The 22071-nt window shown below is 58.0% G+C and overlaps 5 protein-coding genes across 5 annotated transcripts; 2 read left to right on the forward strand and 3 right to left on the reverse strand.

The window, feature by feature from the left end:
* B0H64DRAFT_466322 (uncharacterized protein) lies at positions 1–6270 on the reverse strand (the record flags this gene model as incomplete). The annotated part of the gene is made up of 5 exons (XM_062807687.1): positions 1–3101; positions 3178–4123; positions 4236–4273; positions 5441–5818; positions 5871–6270. 5 exons carry the CDS (start codon positions 6268–6270, stop codon positions 1–3), a joined length of 4863 nt encoding a protein of 1620 aa, XP_062657219.1.
* A 2237-nt stretch (positions 6271–8507) lies between these two features.
* B0H64DRAFT_466327 (uncharacterized protein) lies at positions 8508–14770 on the forward strand (the record flags this gene model as incomplete). Its single annotated transcript, XM_062807688.1, has 3 exons — positions 8508–8984; positions 9033–10200; positions 10378–14770. The coding sequence occupies 3 exons, from the start codon at positions 8508–8510 to the stop codon at positions 14586–14588; spliced, it is 5856 nt and encodes a 1951-aa protein (XP_062657220.1). The 3' UTR covers positions 14589–14770.
* Positions 14771–15178: 408 nt separating this feature from the next.
* B0H64DRAFT_218749 (uncharacterized protein) lies at positions 15179–16350 on the reverse strand. The gene is made up of 4 exons (XM_062799549.1): positions 16166–16350; positions 15868–16092; positions 15520–15800; positions 15179–15429 (listed from the first exon to the last, which is right to left on the reverse strand). The coding sequence occupies exons 2-4, from the start codon at positions 16018–16020 to the stop codon at positions 15333–15335; spliced, it is 531 nt and encodes a 176-aa protein (XP_062657221.1). The 5' UTR covers positions 16021–16092; positions 16166–16350; the 3' UTR covers positions 15179–15332.
* Positions 16351–16607: 257 nt separating this feature from the next.
* On the reverse strand, positions 16608–18073 carry B0H64DRAFT_327382 (uncharacterized protein; the record flags this gene model as incomplete). The annotated part of the gene is made up of 2 exons (XM_062800777.1): positions 16608–17454; positions 17517–18073. The coding sequence occupies 2 exons, from the start codon at positions 18071–18073 to the stop codon at positions 16608–16610; spliced, it is 1404 nt and encodes a 467-aa protein (XP_062657222.1).
* Positions 18074–19519: 1446 nt separating this feature from the next.
* B0H64DRAFT_466337 (uncharacterized protein) lies at positions 19520–20899 on the forward strand (the record flags this gene model as incomplete). The annotated part of the gene is made up of 1 exon (XM_062807689.1): positions 19520–20899. Exon 1 carries the CDS (start codon positions 19694–19696, stop codon positions 20897–20899), a length of 1206 nt encoding a protein of 401 aa, XP_062657223.1. The 5' UTR covers positions 19520–19693.
* Positions 20900–22071: the final 1172 nt, after the last annotated feature.

Genomic DNA, 22071 nt, shown 5'->3' on the forward strand with positions numbered 1-22071 from the left:
TTACTGCAACATCTGCTGCATCGCATTCACCCGATACGCCTCGCGCCTCTCCATCAACTCCCCATGCGTCCCCCGATCCACCACCCTCCCCCCCTCCACCACAAAAATCACATCCGCCTTCCTCACCGTATGCAACCTATGCGTAATCGCCAACACCGTCGTCCCCCGCCGCGCCACCTCATCCAACCCCCTCTGCAACGCCGCCTCGCTCGCCGCATCCAATGCACTGGTCCCCTCGTCCAGCAGCAACAACCGCGGCCGCCTTACCAGCGCCCGCGCAATCGCTACCCGCTGCCGCTGTCCGCCCGAGAGGCGCGACCCGCCCGCGCCCAGCTCAGTATCATACCCCTGCGGCAGCGCCGCCAGCACGTCATGCACGCTCGCCAGCCGGCACGCCTCCTCGATCTCGGCGCGCGTCGCCTCGCGCCCGGGGCGCGCGCCCAGACCGACGTTGAAGGCCGCGCTGCCGGAGAAGAGCGCCGGGTCTTGTGGCACGAGCGCGATTTCGTCGCGGAAGGGGAGCGGTGCGGAGGCGGTGACGGGGATGCCGTCGAGTGTGATGCGGCCGGCGGTGCCGTTGTTGGGGGTGCTGGGGGTGGGGGTGTAGAGGCCCTGGGCGAGGGCCATGATGGTGGATTTGCCGGCGCCCGAGGGGCCGACGAGGCCGATGAATTGGCCGGGGCGGATGGTGAAGGAGACGGAGGAGAGGACGGGGTGGGAAGGGCGGGAGGGGTAGGCGAAGGAGACGTTGGAGAAGGTTATCTCGAGGCCGGGTTGGTTTAGGTCGCTGCTTGGTTGGGGGGTGGGGTTGGCGAGGGCTTCGATGTCTGGGGAGGGGGCGGTTTCGGGATTGGAGGGTGGTGATGCCCCCTGGGGACCGCGCTTCGAATCGATGGTTGAGTCGGAGCCGAGACTGATGATGTGCAGGATGCGGGAGAAGGCGGTGCGGGCGCGAGAGAACTCTGGGGCGAGACTGAACATCTGTCCCCAGAGCTGCGCGCTCACCAGCATGGCGATGAGGATGATGAAGAACTGGGTCTGGTTGGCCTCGCCGTGCATGATGCGCTGCGAGCCCCACCAGTAGGCGAAGGCATAGATGAGGAAGCTCACGCTGTTGGCCAACGCGAGCCAGATATTGGTGAAGGCCGCCGCGCGGACCATCTCGTCGCGCGTGTTCTTGAGTAGGCGCGCGTATGAGCCCATCACCTCGCCCTCCAGGGACAGAGCGGCGACGGTCTTGATGGACTGGACTGCTTCAACGGCTACGCTGGTTGCCTTGGAGAAAGACTCGGCATGCCGCTCCTCGTAACGAGCCAGCATCCGCAGTTGCATGAAGCCTGCAAAGAGGAGGATGGGCACGATGGCCAGGCAGACGATGGCGATCTTCCATTGGATGATGTGGGAGAGGATGATGGCTGTGATGAAGTTGACGATGATGGAGAAAACGGTACCAATGGTCGATCCGCTGAAGCCACCGATTGCGGCGCTGTCCTTGGTGATGATGTCGAGTAGGGACGATGGGGAGCGGCCCTCAGACTGGTGCCACTGCACGCCCTGCTCCATGAGGGAGCGGAACGAAAGCACGCGTACAGCGTAGAGCAAGCGCTCAGCGATGAGGCCGAAGCAAGACCAGGCAAAGAAGTTGGCCAGCAGTTCTATAACGGCCAGCATGAAGAGGAGACCACCAAAGAACATGCCGAGTTCGAGGATCCGATCCGCAGTGTTGCTGCAGGGGTTGAGAGCGCCAACAGTGAAGCCGAAGATGAGACCGGACCCAGAAAAGGTGCCTCCGACAATGACGGCAGCAAAGAGGGCTAGCGCAAGCCATGCGAGCGAAGGGCGGACGAGCCGGCCAAGGCCAAGGAACACACTTCCCCAGCGTGCGCTCTCGGCTGCCTTTCCATCATCCGCCGGTTCATCTTCCTCTGCTTTTCCGGTGACGGCAACCTCCTTACTCACCACCTTCTCGACACTATCATCTCGCCCCTTGTCCTCCACCCCCTTAACAGCCTCCCTCTCCTCCCCATCCTCACCACTACCCCCATCCTCCTCCCCGACCACGGCCCCCAAACTCTGCAACTCCACCATCCCCCTAAACTTCCCACCCTCCCTCCCCATCAACTCCGCATACCCCCCCTCCTCCACCACCACTCCCCCCTCCAACACCACGATCCAGTCCGCCCCCCTCACCGTCGCCAACCGATGCGCAATCGACACCACCGTCCTCGTCCCCTCACTCGCGACCCCTTCCACCGCCAGCTGGATGCGGCGCTCGCTCGCCGAGTCGAGCGCCGAAGTCGCCTCGTCCAGCACCAGCACGCGCGGGTCGCGCACCAGCGCCCGCGCTAGCGCCACCCGCTGCCGCTGGCCGCCGCTGACCAGCGAGCCCTTGGGTCCTGCGGATGTTCCGTATCCTTGGGCGAGGGCGGTGATGAAGGTGTCGGCGTCGGCTTGGGTGGCGGCGCGGCGGATGAGGGTTTGGAGTTGGGTTATGAGGGGGGCGGTGGTGGCGGGTGAGTCTGTTTCGAGGGTGGGAGGGGGGGTGGCGGTGATGCAGGATGGCCCGAGTTTGGCGAGGTCGGAGAGGGTGCCGCTGTGGAGGAGGGGCTTGAGGGGTTGGTGGGCTGGTTTGGGGGAGTTGATGAGGCCGAGGGCGATGTTTTCGAGGATGGAGCGGTCGAGGAGCGAGGGTTCTTGCTGCACGAGGGAGATGAAGCTGCGCAGGGAGCGCACATTGAGGTCGCGGATGTCATGGCCATCGAGGGTGATGGTGCCTTCGGTGGGGTCTTGCAGGCGGGCAATCAAGGCGGCAACGGTGGACTTGCCGCTGCCCGAGAGGCCTACGATGGCGGTGTGCTTGCCGGCGGGAAATGTCAGGTTGACGTTGCGGAGGACTGGCTGGTTGGGGCGGGAGGGATAGGCGAAGGTGACGTTGTTGAACGTAATGTGGCCCGGTGTTGTGTCGGGTAGGACGAGACCGTCGTCGGACGTCCCGTCAATGGTGGACGGCGCTTCGATGTCGTTCATCAGCCGTTCAAAGGCGGCTGAGGCGCCGACTAGGATGGGCAACAAAGGGGCAATACTGCCGAGACACACGCAAGCTGGAGGGCAATGTTAGAATGCTGCTGGGGAGTAAGGGGCGAATAAGGGAGGTATGGAAAAGGGGTCAAAGCTTACCATCAACGAGCAGAAACACGACCGTGTAGATTTGCCCAACCGTCTCAGTACCGTTTCCGTTCATCGTGTCGACCACCATGCGGCTTCCCTGCCAGAACGCGAGGGCATTCGCCGAGTAGGCGATGAAGTACAAAAGACCGGCCTGGACGGCAGCAGCCACTCCCTTCTTGATGCCCGCTCCCCTCGACTCGGCAACGTGCTCAGCAAACTTCTTCTCCAACCTGGGGGCAGCCCCAAACGCCTGCACAACCGCAACATGCTGCAACGCCTCAGAAGCAATATCCGACGCGGCGGCCACCCCCCCTGATGTCCTCGCTGCATACTTTTGCACAAAGAACCCGCCACCCAAAGCCATCAACAGAAAAGCAGGGACCAACGACACCAATATCCCCGCCAGCTTCGGCTGCTTGATAAACGCCACCACATAGCACGCCACAAAGAAGCTAGTACTCGCGATCAGAATACCCACCTTCTCCGACGTGCCCGCCTGCACCGCCGTCATATCCCCATGCAGTCGACTGCTCACCTCACCAGCGGCAGCGGCGCGGGCGTCAAAGAACCCCGGCGGCTGACGGAGCAGCGCCTTGACATACTTGGCGCGCAGACGCTGGGCCAGGCGCTGGCTGACGAGCGACCAGGACAGCACGTAGACGTAGATCAGCACGAAGGCGGCGACGGCGATGTACACCAGCTGCAGGACCTTGGCGTTGATGGCACCCTCGTAGGCGAAGGGGTCAACCCGGGCGGCGGACGAGGTGAGCGAGCTGCCGTCGGCCGCGCAGGTCGCGCCGTTCATGTCGTCGACGAGCTCGCCGAAGAGGATACCCATGAGCGGGAAGGGGATGCCCGCTGCGGCGGCGGAGATGGTGCCGACGACGAGGAGGGAGATGTCGGTCCATGAGGGATCGGTGGTGGTGAAGATGCGGAGGTAGGTGAGGAGATGGAACTGGACAGGTTAGCATGATGGTGGTGATGCAAGGAATGGTGTTGTTCATGACATGAGGGCTGGTGGTGAGGTTGGTTCAGGGGCTGGTGTAAATAAAGAGAGAGTGACTTACGCCCTGTTCCGCCTGTTTGGCAGGCTCGTCTTTTGGTGCTATAGGGGACCCAGGTGCTGTTGGCCCAGAAGTTACGCTTCCTACAGCACTAACCGGCCGCTTCTCTTCTGAAGCCTGTGCCGCCATAACGGCGTCGTTAGGCAGTATTACCACGCGCCAGTATGAGAAAGGGGACGTGTCGGGGTCAGCAATGTTGGGTCACCTGGCGCGTTAGGACAAATCTTGACCTCCTTTCTCCGTTACTTCTTCGTCTCTTCTAACGTGCAATGGACAAGCTGGGAGGACGGAGCGCAGCACCGACGTTCAAGGAATGTGTGTGTTTGCCTGCATGGCAGATTCTTTTCCCCGAGGGACATCCATCGATTCCCGAGTCCCCAGAGAGACTCTTCTGTCCCTGGCCCACCTACCCAAGCAACCCTGCGGACTCCCATCTGTTCAGGTGGAGGACAGTAGCATCTCATTTCGCCGTGGCCCGATGCCGGGCTTGGCGGATACGGACGAGCAAGATGGACACGGATCAGATAAGGCAAGGGGCCGGATCTGATATTTCTCGGGGCGCTCCACCCTCGGGCTGGGCAGCCGTTTTGGGAGGCGATTGGTTGATCCCATCACACGATCCAACTCTTATCAGATCCGGTTCTTCACGAGGGTGGAGATGAGATATTTTTCGACTTTTTGAGCACATGCAGTGGTTTTCTTCACAAAGAGTGCCGAACCCCGGCCTACGTATGTATGTACATGTACACCAGCGGATGAGGTGACCATCACGGAACCGACTAAGAATAGAAGCAACCTCAGACTTGTGCACACAGAGCCAGGCCCAAGTCACCACAGTGCCACAACTCGCAATCAAAGATGTTACCATCCCTCCCACTTCGAGTTCAGGTTAGGCCGCGGGGGTTCCTGGTTTTCCCTCGGCTCCGCTGCTGGTCCCCTCACGCGAGCCCCCGCCCATTACGTACAAAAGTGGAAGAGAAAGAAGATTGGTAAGGCTGCCCCTTGCATTATCTGATCATCTTGATCATCTGATAACACCGGTGTCGTTTTTGGTTGCAGTGGTCAGACGGGCTGGGTCGGTCTCTAGAACGCCACCTGGGCTCCCTTCTCCGACTGCAACCCGCTGTTCATGCAAATTGGGCCAAGGACCCAAGCTCCGGTTTTGCTCGTTAAGGATGAACAAACTTTGAAGGTTCCATCAGACTAACCCTGCAGCTTGATTCCCTTGCCTCCGTCCATCTTGGGCGCGGTCTCGCCCCTCTGCGCATACCATTCCATGTACACCTCCTCCACATTCTTTCCCTTCTCTTCCGACGCCGGACGGGTAACCGAGGCCGGTAGCTTGACCATCAACGGCACTTCCACGTCCGTTTCTTTTTCTAATACCTCGGTTTTGTGGATGACTCTCGCGATATCTGCTGGGACTTGAAGGAATCCCATCTTCTTATACAGTCCCTGTGACCCAAGAGATGATTCGAGGTAGATCGGCAGCCCGGTGCTGTCTCCGAGGTCGACCAATGCTTGAACCAATGCCGACCCAGCTCCGCGGCCCTGATGCTTTGGGGCGACCGCAAATGCATGCACGTCTTCGTCGGGTCAGCAAACAATACCGCCATTGCAACCTGGGAAGTGACTTACAAATGTACCTGCCCCCTCCCCAAATCCTCTCCCGCGCCGTCCAGAGCGGCTCTAACACCTTCTCGGCCCTCTCTCTTTGCGGCCCCTGCAACCAACCCACCTCGGGGAGTTTCCGCTCGTCCTCTCCCCTCGGCTGCACAAAAACATCGCACAGCGCCATCCCATTCACCTCCCCGGTAGCCGTATCAACGCATTTGAACGTGTACTGCGTGTCCGAGGAGTGCCACCAAGCTAGTGTTCCTTTGGTGTGTGCATCCCTGAACTCGTCCGAGGTCACCCCGCCGGGAAACAGAATGTCTAAAAGTATCCGGCCCTCCGCGTCGGCTGTAAAGGCCGCAAAGTACACGTCGTAGACGGCACGGATGTCGGGAATGAGAGCGGGGAGCACGATGAAGTTCATTATAGCGTTGGTGTTTTCCGGTAGTTCAATGCAATGCAAGGGGCTTGCTGCGGCGTTCAGGAACCATCTTCTCTTCCCCTATTTGTGTGCAACAGTCTTCTCCAGCCCAACCTAAGGTGACCCATCCCCGATATTGAGCGACACTTTTTCTTGCTGGATTTGGCAGGCTTGCGTAACATCTTGACTCGTCACCTCAGCGTCGCGCTGCAGCGAGACATCTTGTCAGTGGGGGGGTTCGGTAGATCAGGATTGCCATACCGGGTCCATCATACCGGGTCCACCGCGTCATTTTCTGGACTGCAACCCCTATCCACCCTCGGGGGCAGACACAGCCGCGGAAGACGACGGGAAGAATTGGGTGTTTGAGCTCCGAGGTCCATACAAGGGGGTTATGAGGCGGGGAAATATGAGTAGTCTCGACTCCTTGCTAATATACTGTATAGAATAGCAAGTATATCCGGGCGGTAAGTAGTATCTATTGTGATTAGGACCCGTCATGGGGGGGAGGTGAAGCGGCTGAGATGGTCTGAAGAGGGCGCCGGACTATCTAAGGCGACAAGCCATTGGTTTATACAACAGATTCCTCACACAACCTCTCACCGCGAGTGAAGGCTCACCATCCAGTGGCCACGATCGCATATTCCCATGACGGGTCACGGCCGGCATCAACAGATATCGTAACCAGGTGCCACCCCGGCCTATCCTTCGGGGCACCAGATCGTGAGAGGTGAAACTACAAACGGTTCCTCTGGGCCCTGGCGGTGAACCCCGCACAGAAGGGCGGGCGGGCGCGAAATAGTGAACCCATCGCCTTGAAGCAGGCCCCAAATCTATCCCGTAGGTACTCGTAGACCCATACCAGGGTGGCATGTGGAAAGTCGGGTGGTCAAAGAACTCATGTAGGCTTAGCTACCTAGGTACGCGCTATGAAACGACGGTTGAGTGCGCTGGGAGATACGATGGACATAGTGGTGCAACTCGAGCTAGAGCTAGAGCTTTTGTGAAGGCTGAGCTATGGAGGGTTGCATAAGAGGGATACCTTTATTCTAGGCTAACCACAAGTTCACGACGACTTCGTGCACCTAGGCTGGCTTGCGAGGAAGCATTCAAAGCTCCCTGTATACTCTCTCAGTATATCCGGTCAAAGGAGGCACAGCCCGTTTTCCTCTCTGGACTTCTGGCGGATCATGTACCACAGAGACAGGAAGCCGCCGCAATCCTACTCTTTTCCAATTCCATTATCGGCTGGCCTTTGTGGCGTGCTCGACTCCACGGTCCGTTGGCCGATATGAGCCGACGCTCCCGAACTCGGAGCAGCCGTGGCAGCCCACAAGCGCCGACAGGGTTGTCCCCTCGAGGTTGCATCGCTCAGCAGAATAAACACCCCATTAAAGTTATCTGATCCGACCCCTGCCCACTGCACGGGGGCAAAACTCTCTGCATGCTCCCCACACCACCTGCCCTACCCCTGTTCTCAACCATCATCCATTGTTACGTCCCCCTCGGCGGAAGAAAGGGTAGAACCTCAGTCACTCTCCCATTGACCAGAATAGAAGATGCAACTTTTCTCTCTCGATCCGGGACGAGAAGAGGTGTGCTGTTGATGACCAGTGTTAGAATAGCAAAGTATTTTCTCCGTAAGGGGTCGAAGAAGGGGGTTACTTGCCAGCTTGGATCAATCTAATCAATCTAATCAGGCTTGGCAAGTCCAAGCACGGGCAGAGGCACCATGGCGGGTCCCGAGGGACGGCGGTACGCCGTGGGCACGATGCAGGGTGGTGGGATGGTTCGGTTCGGTGAAGAGGGGTTGATGCCGGCTCCGGTTACCAGGGAAGAAGTCGATGGGACCTTGGCAGGAGATCGAAGCGGGTGGATAAGGGCGCACTGGGGAGCTGGAACCTGCCCACGGTGATGATCCCTCCTTTTCTCATGTTTCTGGTACCGCATCCAGGGGTTCATGCCGCTCTGCCTTTCCGTCTTGACTCCTTGTTGCATCCCGTTCCAAACTGCTGCGGCCACGGCTACGGCAACGCAGCGGGTACGCAGGGGTAATAAACACATTCACGTGGAATCGGAAGTTGACCGGAGGAGCGCGTCCCTGTCTCGACAGCGGATATCCACACTTAGACCTGACGCGCAAGAACCGCCATCGATTCTCCTATATCGTTACCACCTATGTCAACAAGATCACTAGCCAAGTCGAAGCAGAGATACACTGGCGGAGACGCGACATCATAATGCATCTACGAGAAAGTCCCTTCGACACTGTCGGCTTGGGGAACGGCACCAATCCCCAAAGCCGTGAGACTATCCCCCTCTCACCCCCCATTACACCCGTGGAAGCCGTCCGAGTGGTGGCCAGGACGGTGTCATTGCGCGAGGCCCCTGGCAGCAGGATTGGTGATGGCGGCCCCTTCCGACAGAACGAACTACTTCTAGCATGGGCTTTGTTACTCCAACGGCAACGGGGCGCGGATAGCCGAGTCGACCAACTAGTATGGGGATACCGGTGCCCCGATGGGATTGAGACAGCGGAACGGCTCTCGCTTTCTGCAGCTGGGATTGAGTTGAGTCCGATGAGCACTCGTATCATCTCAGATATTACAGAGGTGGTAGCGGAAACGACCCAGCGCGTTTCAGCCGTACAACCATCGTCGCTGTTCTTCAACGATGAGGCCCAGGGTGGAGTGTTGCAAAAGGGGTCGAATCAACCAGTAAGTATCAAAGCAACCATGGGTAAAACAGGGGCCTAACGTCAACAGCAATGGACATTCCAACTCAACGTGACAGAAGAAGCTGGAGTGTTCACCATGAAGGGACTGTGGCATACCGGGAGCGGCTTAACGCAGCAACAGGCCACCGACAGGGTGGAAACCTTTATCGACCTCCTTGAAACCATCTCACAACAACCGGGATCACCGATCAGTTCCCTTCTCGAGCTTCTACCACGGGATCTGGACCAAATATGGACCTGGAACAGCGCGTTGCCGCCCACCATCGACAGGACGATGCACGACATCATCTCCGAGCAGTCCGAAGCACATCCAGACAAGGTTGCTCTATCTTCCTGGGACGGCCAATGGACCTACGCCGAGCTCGAAACGCTGTCAACCCGCCTCGCCCACCACCTCACCTCACGCGGCGTCGAAGTCGGCACCATCGTGCCGCTGTGCTTCGAAAAGAACCGCTGGACCATCATTGCCCTACTCGCAGTGATGAAGGCCGGCGGCGCGTTCGCACTCACCGACCCAACATCCCAGCCGGAAGCCAGGATGAGGACCATGGCCGAGCAGACCGGGGCCAGGTTGATCGTGGCATCCGAGGCACAGTCCGATCTCGCTGGACGCCTAACACCGCCAGACGGCGGCGAGGTAGTAACTGTCTCCGAAGCCTCCCTAGCCTCCCTCCTACCAACCCCAAGCAGCACCAACCCCCTCCCCGCCCTCCCACCATACACCACCACCACAACCCCCCCCCTCCCCACCATCCCCCCCACCTCACCCCTCTACATCCAATTCACCTCCGGCAGCACGGGCAAGCCCAAAGGCGTGGTGATCTCCCACGGCAACTACACCAGCGGCGCCCTCCCGCGCGCCACCGCCGTGGGCTACACTTCCACATCCCGCGTCTTCGAGTTCGCCAGCTACGCCTTCGACGTCAGCATCGACTGCATGCTGTGCACGCTCGCGGCCGGCGGCACCATCTGCATCCCGTCGGATTCCGCGCGCATGAACGACCTGGGCGGCGCGATCCGGACCAGCGGCGCCAACATGGCGCACATGACGCCCAGTGTGGCGCGCGTGCTGGACCCGGGTGTGATTGCGGGCCTGGAGGTGTTGGGCTTGGGCGGGGAGGCGGTGTCGGCGGCGGACGCGGCCGCGTGGGGGAGGGGTGGGACCAGCGTGGTGATTGCCTACGGGCCGTCCGAGTGTACGGTGGGGTGTACGGTTAATAATAGTTTTGGGAAGAAGGGGGGGGAGGGGAGGGCGGGAGGGTTTGTTACGGGGAATATTGGGAAGGGGGTGGGGGCGGTGGGTTGGATTGTTGATGCTGAGGACCATGATCGTTTGGTTCCTGTTGGCTCGGTGGGCGAGTTGTTGGTGGAAGGGCCCGTTGTCGGCTTGGGTTACTTGGGAGAACCTGAGAAGACGGCCGAGGTGTTTATTGAGGACCCTGCCTGGTTGCTTGCCGGGTATGGAAGCAACCCTGGGAGGCGTGGCCGGCTTTACAAGACGGGTGACCTCGTGCGGTACGATCCTGAGGGATCAGGGGACCTTGTCTTTGTCGGACGCAAGGATTCACAGGTCAAACTTCGCGGTCAGCGTGTGGAGCTTGTTGAGATCGAACACCACCTTCGACGCCATCTACCGAGCGAAGTGAAGTTGGCAGCCGAAGTCATCAAACCAACCGGGGGCGAGCCTACACTCGTGACGTTTGTTTCAGAGCCTTTTCCCGGTCGAGCAAGGCCAAACGGACCAGGCGAAGAGTCGGAAGGCCAAGAGCTGACGTTCTCCGAGGAGATGGTTCAGGCATTATCCGGGATAGACGAGGTCCTAGGAGTCGAGCTGCCCAGGTATATGGTGCCGGCAGCATATATTCCCCTGTTGGAGATGCCGTCGCTCCCGTCAGCCAAGATCGACCGGAAGAAGCTGAGGGCGATAGGCGCCGCCACAACGCGGGAGCAGATTGCCAGCAGTTCCCGTCGAGCACAGAGGGCCGAAACAGGGGAGGCGTCGACAGCGACTGAGCGGGCTTTGTTGCGAGTTTGGAAGACCCTGCTCGGGGACCAGACCGACATCTCGGTCGGGGATAGCTTCTTCGCCCTTGGCGGGGATTCCCTGAGAGCCATGAGGCTCGTGGCCGCCGCCCGGGCCGAGGGTATTGTTTTGACCGTGGCAGATGTGTTCCGTTACCCAGTTCTCCGAGACATGGCAGTGATTGCTCAGACGGCAACTCTTGGACGAAGTGAGGACTTCGATACGGTACTTCCATTCTCCCTTCTACCGGACGACTGGCTCCTCGAAGAGGCGCGTGAGGAAGCAAGCAAGCATTGCAACATCAGCCCAGCCGACGTCGAGGATATCTACCCATGCACACCTTTGCAAGAAGCACTCATGGCACTCTCGGCAAAAGCCAAGGAAGCGTACGTTGCGCAGCGGGTGCTGAAGATGGAGAGCCTGGAGGCGGCAGAGACGCTGCAGGCAGCATTCGAGGCCATCGCCGCCGATTCCCCAGTTCTTCGCACTCGCGTCATTCAAGCATCCCAACATGGCCTCATGCAGGTTGTGGTGGATGAACCCATCGTTTGGCGTTCAGGAAGGTCGCTGGCGGAGTACCTCGAGCACGACCGTGACGAACAGATGGGACTCGGCGGCCCTCTGGTTCGGTACGCAATGATTCGCGCCGGCCAGGTTGCGCACTTCGTGTTAACGATGCACCACGCCCTGTACGACGGCTGGTCCATGCCGTTGGTGGTGGACCGCGTGAACCAAGTGTACCAAGGACTGTCAGCTCGCCGACCTGCTGCTGACTTCAAGCACTTTATCCACTACCTCAATAAGAGGCTGGACCGCGATGCTTGTGACACGTACTGGCGGGACCAGCTCGCCGGCGCCACAGGGCAGCAGTTCCCTCGCCTCCCGTTCGAAGGGTACCAGACCCAGGCCGACACACTCTTGGAGGTCGACATCTCTCTCGAGGGCCGCCGCCTTCCCGCTTGCCGGAACGCAACTGTCACCCTTGCCACGGTGATCCGGGCTGCGTGGGCGGTAGTTGCTTCCCAGTACTGCAGTGGCAACACCGACATTGTGTTTGGTGAAACACTAACTGGGCGAAACGCGCCGCTTGTTGGTGTTGAGGAGATTGAAGGACCGATGATCACAACGGTTCCGGTTCGCGTGTCCATCGACCGCGATGCCACCGTGGAAGAGTATTTGCAGTCGATCGCACAGCAAGCCGTGACCCAGATTCCTTACGAGCACGCGGGGCTGCAGCATATCCGGCGGCTGAGCGACGATGCCCTCCAAGCATGTGAACTACGAACCGGCTTCGTGATGCATCCTGCCACGGGGGATGTTCCAGCTGACGACAAAACTCCGGCAAACGGGCTCGTGCCTGCGGGTGACTCTGAGGCGGCGCAGGAAGCACTCAAGTTCAACACGTACGCGCTGATGTTGGTTTGCTCGCTGTCAGCGGATGGCTTCTTCGTGATGGCTAGCTTCGACTCGAAGACGGTTGATAAGGCGACGATGTCGCGGGCCTTGGAACAGCTGCGAGTTGTGGTGCATCAACTTTGCGAAGGCAACGAGAGAGGGATCAAGGTCCGGGATGTGCACTGTTTAACCGAGGTTGATGAAACAGAAGTGCAGATGTTGAGCCAACAAGCAGCTGTTGATGATGCCAGCTTGGCCCGGCTTGGTCTGGCCAAGGATGATGTTGGAGGTGTTTGGATCGTCGATGCAGTTGATTCCCAGCGTCTTCTCCCCAGGGGAGCAGTAGGCGAGTTGGTGGTCCAGACAGGGAAGAGTTTGGCTGCTCCTGCTGTTGCCATCGATAGACCTCAGTGGCTCGATGGAAAGGGGGGACGACTCTACAGAACAGGATTCCTGGCCACCTTTGGATCCAACACCGACAAACCGACATTGCAAATCCTGAAATCGACAAAAGCGATGGGACAAGAAGTCGGCGCAAAGAGGGTTCCATCCTCGGCTCCAGCTGTAACTGCCACCTCAACCAAGCAAAAGATGCTTCGTCGCATTTGGAGCCAACTACTCAACATCAGTGAAGACGGTATCTACCTTGGTGATAGTTTCTTTACACGGGGCGGTGACTCCATTACGGCCATGAAACTTGTTTCTGAGGCCCGCCAACAAGGAATGCAACTCAGTGTCGCCCAGGTCTTTGCCAACCGAACACTCTACGAGATGGCCAACGTGATGCAGCCATCACCTACAGATGCCGAAGAGCAAAGGGCAATCACCACCCGACCGAACGCCAATTACAAGGCCTTCTCCCTTTTCTTCAACATCTTCAAGCAGCGGATCCAGAGCATGCTGCAGGACAGGTCTTGGAACATCGTCGATGTTCTCCCGACTCGCCCGCTACAAGAGATTGCCGTCAAGGGGACCGTGGAACTGCCGCGCTTCTCCATCCGATACGAACTGATTCACTTTGAAGGCACAGTGGACAAGGCGCGTCTGTTCAGTGCTTGCCGCGAAGTGGTGGCTCGCAACGAGATCCTAAGAACAGTCTTCGTGCGACTCGAAGGGGTATGCTTCAGCGTGGTGCTTGACGACTCCTTCGCCGTTCCCGTCGTGGAATACGAGATCGACGACGACGAGGTTGAACCCTTCGCCCGCCAACTCTCCAGCCTCGACTCCAAGACGCGGATGCCCTACGGCTCTTCTTTCACCAAATGGTTCTTCGTCACCAACGGCACCAAATCCACCCTCGTCTTCCGCCTCTCCCACGCACAGTACGACGAGATTGGCCTCCCAATTTTCCTCAACCAACTACACCAACTCTACCAAGGCTCCGCCTCCATCCCCGCCGCCTACCCCTTCTCCGCCTTCGTCAACCACACCCTCCGGCACGGCATCCCCGCCGCGATCCCCTACTGGCGCGACCTGCTCGCCGGCGCCAAGGGCATATCCATCCTCCGCCCGCCCACGCCCATCACCAGCCGGCGGCACTTCGCCCTCCACCGCGCCGTCGACATCTCCCCGCGCGCCCGCGACATCACCGTGGCAAGCTACCCGTCGGCGGCGTGGGCGCTCACGCTCGCGCGGCTCCTGGGCACCAACGACGTCGTCTTCGGCGAGATAGCCTCCGGTCGCGGCGTCGACATCGCGGGGGTGCCCGACGCCAACGCCGTCGCGGGCCCCTGCTGGCAGTACGTGCCGACGCGCGTGCGTTTTGGGGGTGGTCTGCGTACCGGACATGACTTGTTGGCGGCGCTGCAACACCAGCACATGGCTACGTCGTCGCATGACTGTATGGGGTTGGAGGAGATTGTGCGGGAGTGTACGGATTGGGACGCGGATGGGGTGGACTGGTTCGATTCGGTGGTGCATCAGGATGTGGCGCATGTCGAGACGCTGCAGTTCCTGGGGAGGAAGGCTAAGATGGAGACGGTGTATCCGTATGAGGAGCCCCTGAGGGAGTGGAAGATTCAGGCGTTCCGGGACGGGGAGACGTTGACGTTGGAGGTGGTCACGTTTAAGTCGTGGAGCGAGCATGCGGCACGGTTGCTGGATGCTCTGGTTGCGGGCATGGAGCAGTTGGTGCAGAGGCCCTGGGAGGAGTTGGATGTTGTATGACTGGGCCCTGGGTGACATTCTCCTTGTTTAACTTTTGTTTCTTGTATATGGGTTTGTGCCCGTCCTTGTTTTGATATGTGGTTTGTTGTTTCTTCGAAGGGATAGTATGGGTTCCCTTGCTTGATGCGGCTTGGAACGACCAACCCGAGAGGATCGTGGAAGAAACTATGGATATAGCGGACCATCTACAGATTGATATAAATGATTTTCCGCGGTGATTATATTAAATTTGACCGTCCGGTACACGCGCGGTAAATCTCGTGAAATAATTTGCCATATGGAGTCTATCCAACGGGTATGTACCGGTTTTCTTCCCGTCGGTACTCTGCTCCGACGGAATGTAATGGGCTCACACGTTTGTCATCAAGATAGTTGCAGTAAGGGGGCCGGCGAGCGCCAGTGGTGATGAAAACACTATGGAAGCCGCTTGGGGGGAAGAACCAGGGAGCACGAGGGGGTGGACGGACCGGGATACCTGGTACCTGACATAACCTACCTATCTTACGAGAATGACAAATGCTCGCTGCATGTAGGCTACCACCGACAACCACCTTCAAGGTTAGCAGTTACTCACAGGTTTCGACAAGCTTCTTTACACGAAACAACTACTGGAATGAGGTGGCGAGATTGAAACCCGCAATAATAACCCGGCCATGATTGTTCTATCCATATGCATGAAAGTACCGCTAAAAGGCAAGTCGTATATACAGGCACCCCAAGGCAAGCAAGCGAGACACCTGTTGCCTACCTACGAGTGCGTCTCGGCCGCGGTGACGGGGTCCTCCCTCTCCTCTGAAAACAATCGAAGCAGCCAAGGACAGAGAAGAGGATATGCAGTCCGCTATTGTACGTCAGTGTCGTGTCGGTGTTTACATCAAAGCGATGCAAAGTCAAGAGAGGCGGAGCGAGAGCGGCCCGAGTGTGCACTTACACCAAACATAATGGGAGTAGCCAAGCTAGAAAGACGTAGACCTCGACGTCTTCCCTCGCTCGTTCTTCTGCGTCGCACTCAACCCTGGATCGCCGCTCTTCACAGTCATTTCGCTGCAGGCCCGTGTATGCCATGAGAACCATGACGGGCACAATCCCACAAATGGCCACGACTATCATCTCAAGGTAGACGATGGTGGTCTCTGTGAACCGGGGTACGTCCCTCGCGGGGTCGACCAGGCCTGAGATCTCGGCAAGGTCGACCATCATGGTCAGGATCGACTGGCAAGGGAGTAAGTACAAGGGCTGGTCGCAATTGAGGACGAGCCGGGGCAATTCGGGTAATTACCGCGATGAAGGCGCCCACCATGCCTGTCCCATAACCCCCTCTCGATGTTGCGTAACTTGCGCTGGCCAGAGTGGCAATGCATAACCCGGATGATATGAAGCGTAATGCGAGATGGAGGAGGGCATATGGCGCAGGGTATCTGGGGCGCGCCATGGTTGAGGATGGCGTACATGGATGTTGGAAATGATGAAAGGAAGATGAGGTTGGACCCGACGATCCCGATCCCTGGGTTTTGCAAATCGTCAGCAAACTGAAGCAGCATAACCAATGTGATTGGCGCGTGGAACCCGTCACGAACCGATTGGCCAAGCGCCCTCAAACATGGGAAAGCTCCCCAGCGCTTTTTCCGAGCCTCGTTCACCGCACCACTGGAATTCGGAAGGCGGTGAGACAACTCTTTGGGGAGCGTCTTCCGGAGGTATTCGTACTCTGTTGAGTTCAAGTTGGCAATTCGAGCCAAAACGAAAGTGAAAATCTAGTTCCAGATTCACGTCGTCGGCCTCCCCACCGCGACAATAGCGACATCTTGTTGTCTTCGTTGTTGTTTAAAGGAGGCGGTTTCCTGTCCTTGGAGCGACTAATAGTTATAGACCCTCTTGAGCAGATAAGAAAGATTTATAGGCAAAATCTCAGGTAGGTACCTAGTTAAGAACTTAAGCCCCGAGCAGGGCTCTATTGATCCTCGGCTACTGACCGTGCAACGAACCTGCCTAGATCCCCCGGCGAGATTCGAGCTCCGGTTAAACCTCAAATAGAAGTAGACTGGGGCGGACGGCCGAAAGGTTGAAAGAGAGCAGCTGGGGAATGGTGGGCGGCGGGAAAGCTTTGGCAGGGAAAAGCCACATGCCGATGGCCGTACAGGGCAGCTGCTCCATCGCCTCAAATATTTCCGCCTCCTCTCGAGAGTCAGAGCTATACTTTGGAGATTGGTGGGTGCCCCCGAAGACGCGGGTGAGGTACCAGCGCTGCTCGTCCCAATCCTCAGCCTCGTATTGGAGGTACTGCGCCAGCTCGTCCCGCGACCATACTGCCTCCGCCTCTGCTTCCATCTCCTGTACATTCCACCTCGTGGCCCAACGCATCCCGGCCCCACCTATCCGATGCATATCTAGAGTCGACCAGTTCTTGGTAGGGCAGACATAAAGGCAAAAACCGCAGTCGTCATTGTTTTCTCGGTTAGCTTGCTGATTTCTTGTTACTCCGAAAAGGTGTTCCAGTCGCCGCCAGTTTCGTAACATTAGATGGGGATCATCCTTGATAGGGAGCTGGCGGAGGTCGAGGTCAACGCCGGGTCGCGGGTCGGCTTGGAGCCAGTGGAAGGCCCCTGTTACATGGCCTCGTCGACGGAGGGGGAACGTTTGGGCGAAGTGGGAGCGCCACCCGCCCCCTAATGGGGGGGCGCCCATGCCCCTCGTAGAACGTCCGAAATCGACGACGCAGAGCAGGGAACGGAGCTTATAGCGGAGGATATCGGCAAACGACGTCGCTGCGGCTGGGTGGAGCATTTCCGGGGTTAAATTCACACACTCCTCGAACCAGCCGAGCAGGTAGTGGCGAATCTCTTTATCTAGTACGAGGTGGCTAACTCTATAAGTAGACATTACAGGTTAGATAGATAGCTTAAAAACAAAGAAAGAAGGAAGCTATACCCTTGGTCCTTGTAATCGTAGGCTCGGGCATCGTGTAAAAAGTCGACGAGGATGGTACCGAATTCGGGATCGGGGTCGGTCTCCGGCGGCCTATTAATAGGTTTAGGCCGCCGGGGTCGGACATAGATGACGTCGTACTCGGAGCTGAGGTATAGGACCTGCCCTGTACCTAAGGGCAGATGTATGTGGTAGAAGCTGAGTGCGGCTGCCCTCGCCTCGCAACTGACGCGGAGGAGTGTTAGTGAGGTGAGGGACGCCGCATAGGATCCGCGGCCCCGGAGACGCGAGGTGTAGCTCCGGCTCCGGCCGCTGATAATCCGACCGAGATGGTTACTGTCGGCGTACTGGGGAGCATCGTCGTCGCCGGTGGTAGGGTGGAGATCGACCTCAATCATGCGGTGCTGCTGGAGAGAAAGCAGCCAGATGCGCAAACGCAGTTCGGCTGGGAGGCGGGGAAACGGCGCCCATATAGACGGGGACGGGGCTGTCGGCTCCTCCCAGCGACTAAAATACACGTCGTTGAAGAGCAGGGGCGTCGGGTTCAGGTTGTTTCCCATAGCCTCGTGTGCGTTTGCCGGGTCCGTATTAGAGGACATGATTGATCGGGTTGCGCAGGAGTGAACAAAAAGGCCAAAAGAGTGAGAACCAAGATAGATGAAGGATGACGAGAAAGCGGAGAAGAAGGGGATTCTGGGATTTGGGAGGGAGAAAAGAGGTGTTGGAACCGTACTACCTACGACCTAGGCTGGATACCTACCTAACTGGAACAGATAGAAGGACTGCGCGATCGATTGGATCACTGCAAGAGAGGGCATTCGCAATGGCTTCAACTCTGTGTGTCTTCATTGATTTAGGTGAACTGTGCTCTGCGGGGCCAATTTCCACCCGCAGTTGCAGCCCGGTTACCCGTTGGTTGACAAGAGGCCACAACGGTCACATGAGCGAGCCTCGTTTTGGGGCATCTTTCGACACACACATAAACACACAAGAGGCCATTGGCCAAGACGTATAAAAGAGGATTAATGGTAAAACTTCTCGTTGCCACAAGGCGATATTACATTTCCACTACAGCAAAAGTCGGAAAACGGAGGTAAAAGACGGAGTGGTGAAATCTATTCGTAATGCATTCCCTCCTTACCCTGCTGACTGCCGTGTGTGGCACAGCAGTGATTCAGCAGAGCAGGTTGGACAAGCTGACAATCATGAAACTTCTTCTCGCTGTGCATGCAAGTGAAGACTTACAGTCGCCGTTGTCACTATTTCGACGGAAGCAAGCACAGAGATTACTCCCAGCCTTTTACCTGTCTTGGTAGCGGGCTATGCTAACCCCTGTTTCAGGGGTATTGATGTAGCGACCTTGCCTTACGAATTGAACGCGTGTAAGATACCTATTAGAGTAAGTCGCTGCTGGCATCCCAACCGTCAGTTGACAACGGGAAAGTGGGCAAGAAGACGAGGAAGCGAAAACACAGAACCCGAACAATTTATCGAATCGGGGGACAGGTCGGGATTATCTGGGGTGGTCGAACATCTGGCCGGTCGGTGGCGCAGTCCCGGCCAAACTCAACACACGAAGCCTTGGCTCGGGGTTGGGCTTGCGATTCAGATGCGGCGGCTTCAAACAGGCCGTTTCATACCCGGTGGGTTTTCGGGACAGGCCATTGCAAGCAACCCAGAACTCATCCCGAATGAACTGCACGTTCTCCAGCCAAACAGCTGCCTAGCCCACTCCCGTACTGATCATTTCACCCGTTCTTTGGCCCGTTTAACGATCTCTGCGCATCCGGGACCGCCCCCAACCCCTGCCCGAATCTTGGCCACCTCTTGAAAGCCATTACACAAGTAGGAGGCCACTCTAGAAAACCCCCCCTTTTGGCTGCGGGCAGGTATTCTAGGGGCGAAATGACGCTAAATTTCCCGTTTCAGGCCACACAGCCAGTAGCGGCCAGAAACAGTACCGTTTGGTCAAGTTGTGTCCGCCGTGGTTCCCGCCCCGGGCACCGTGATGGCCGTGATGGAGTCGCTCACGATGGGCGACCGTATAAACAAACGCACCCGCTACCACCCGCAGGATCGACGGCGATCTCAAAACTTTATTTCAGTTTTGTGACGCCTCCAAAGACTGCAGTGCCGAAACCAATACCGAACTATTCCTTGAACTCTGTGAGTTCTGCATCATGGAGTTCAAGCCCAATGATGATTCCGTCACCAGCGAATCGGCGCCCCTCATCGAGCCCGTCGACTGCGAAAGCGATCGGGACCTGTTCATGGTCCCCCTAAAGAGGCCGTCGCCCCGAATGCCACCATCTCGCTATCGGAATGTTAAACCAAGGACACCTCCCAGATCACCAGTGGCGCCATCGCCACGTTTTAACCTCCAGAAATCCCCGCAACCCGCCTCACAGGTTGAAGGCAGCCCTTACATTAGTTCACCCATGTCTGGACGCACCATCAAGCCCGACAGCCCTCCTATGTTTACTTCACCTCTCATGTCCCCAGAATCAGGGGGTGGCCTCATGTCACCCGAGTCGGGGGCACTTGGCATTGACGGCATTCTGAACGCACATGCACAAAACATGGCAACGCCAGGGTCGCTAGTCTACAACAGCCCGCCCATGTCACAGGGCAGGAACACCAAAGTGGGCTCGTCTCCCGTCATGTCGACCGAGGCCGGCTCAGCGCGGCAGAGCCCGCAGCAGTCCTCCAGCAAGGAAAACACCACATCCGCGTCCCGCTCCACGGACGACAAGCCCAACCCGTCGACCAAAGCCTCCTCCGTCTACGACAGCCCGCCCGAGATCGTCGAGAACAAGCCCGAGCCAGACAGCACCGACAACCAACAAGCCGCCGCCGCCGCACCCCCGGCAATCCCCCCTCTCTCCACCGCCCGCAACCGCACCGGCACCGACACCAAGACCAAACAATCCCGCAACCTCGGCCTCGCGCTGCACCTCTCCCCCAACCCCAACACCATCAACCCCGACCTGCTCACCATCCCCGGCGGCGACGCCAAAACCCCACGCTCCCCGCGCTCCCCCGGGCACAACAACTGGACGGTCCCGGACTCCCCGCTCGAGCGCCTCTCCCAGATGCGCGCCACCCCCGATTCGGCCTACGACCGGGCGCGGCAGATGGAGGTGCGGCGGTCCGAGTGGAAGCACGTGGTGTACCGGTTCCCCGTCAAGGGCGCGGAGCACTGGGTGATCGACGCCGACCTGACCGAGAGCTCGCACGCGCGCCTGGCCGACGTGGCGCGCCGGTCGAGCGAGGGGTTCGAGTGGAACGGGGACTACGAGCTGGCGAATATTTACAGGGTGTTGGCGGTCGCGCATACGAGGGTCATGGAGGAGATGCGCGGGGAGAGGAGGGGCGTGAGGGCGTAAGGGTGTTGGGTGTTGGGTGTTGGGTACGCGGGTGTTGTTCGTGTGTTGGCATTTATGGTAGGTGGTGTGGTTTTGGATTTTACGTTCAAGGAAGCTGGGCCTGGTGCCCGCCAATATTTTGGGTTCTTTGTTAGTGGCGTTGGGAATGGCAGCCGAGAGCAAAGATTGGCATTAGGCAGCGAACAAATGCATTGCTTTTTTACTTCGGTGCCCGACAAGCCTCTTTCTGATCTGCACCGGTCTCTCCGAGACCTGACTCTGGTGCCGTAAAAAGGAGTTTCGTTCCGTAATGGGGAAGGGCGTGTAGGTGACGTTGACAGAAGAAAGGGTTCGTAAAACGGTTATAGCTCCCGATAGTAGAAAAGAGATCATCGCCTAGACTTAGCCCTTAAACCTTGATAATCCTCCTCAGCTTGGTTGACGCTCCAATTCACGATGTTCATGAACCTGCGCAGACCGGGATCCGAGCCCGATGTGGGGCCGGTTCTTGGCTCCGGCGCTCCGGGAAGACCGGGGTGGCCCCGGCGCCGAATTCGGAAAGGTTGGACCAAGAATACGGCTTCAACAAATCTAGGTTGGTTAGCCGTATCCAGGTCAATCTGCAGGATCTAGGCCCGTGAATGGATTTGAGTAACCCAGTTCAACCCGGATTCCAAAGATGGGACGCTTAACCGGGATCCCGAGGCGAGCAGTCATCAGACCGAGAAACAGGTGGTTCACATAAGAATCTGAGTAATTGCGGACATTCATTGCCCATACATCCAATCCAGTACAAGAACCACATTGTAGATCGGGTAGCATAAAAACGCTAGTATAAAAGGACGCAACTCTCCACCGGTCCGCCGTTAACTCGACCCATCTCCGCTAGCATCAAACATCACCGATTGCGACGATGTTTTGGACTATCCTTTTCGTTGTTGCCTGTGCAGCCGTCTTATCCACTATCGTTGCCGTGTCAGCATGTAACGACGCCCTCATCCATGCAACCGATGGGCCAACGGTATGTTCCCAATCCTTCCTCTTTCGGTCATGCATGGTCACTAATCCCTTCCTGATAGGATCGGTACCTATTCCGACCGCGAAGAAAATAGGGAACTTAGAGGTTTGAATCAAACACACCTCTTTGTTTTACTCAAGGACCGAGGGTGGAAGTACTGGTTGTTATCAAGAAC

Source organism: Chaetomium fimeti (genome assembly GCF_033439085.1).
Source record: "Chaetomium fimeti strain CBS 168.71 chromosome Unknown B0H64scaffold_6, whole genome shotgun sequence".
Lineage (NCBI taxonomy): Eukaryota > Fungi > Ascomycota > Sordariomycetes > Sordariales > Chaetomiaceae > Chaetomium > Chaetomium fimeti.

Coding starts and splice junctions, on each gene's coding strand:
- B0H64DRAFT_218749 (XM_062799549.1), bottom strand. CDS start 16,020: ATGGCGCGCCCCAGATACCCTGCGCCATATGCCCTCCTCCATCTCGCA. Junction 15,801..15,867: donor TGGTGGGCGCCTTCATCGCG/GTAATTACCCGA, acceptor CTCCCTTGCCAG/TCGATCCTGACCATGATGGT. Junction 15,430..15,519: donor CTACTCCCATTATGTTTGGT/GTAAGTGCACAC, acceptor GACGTACAATAG/CGGACTGCATATCCTCTTCT.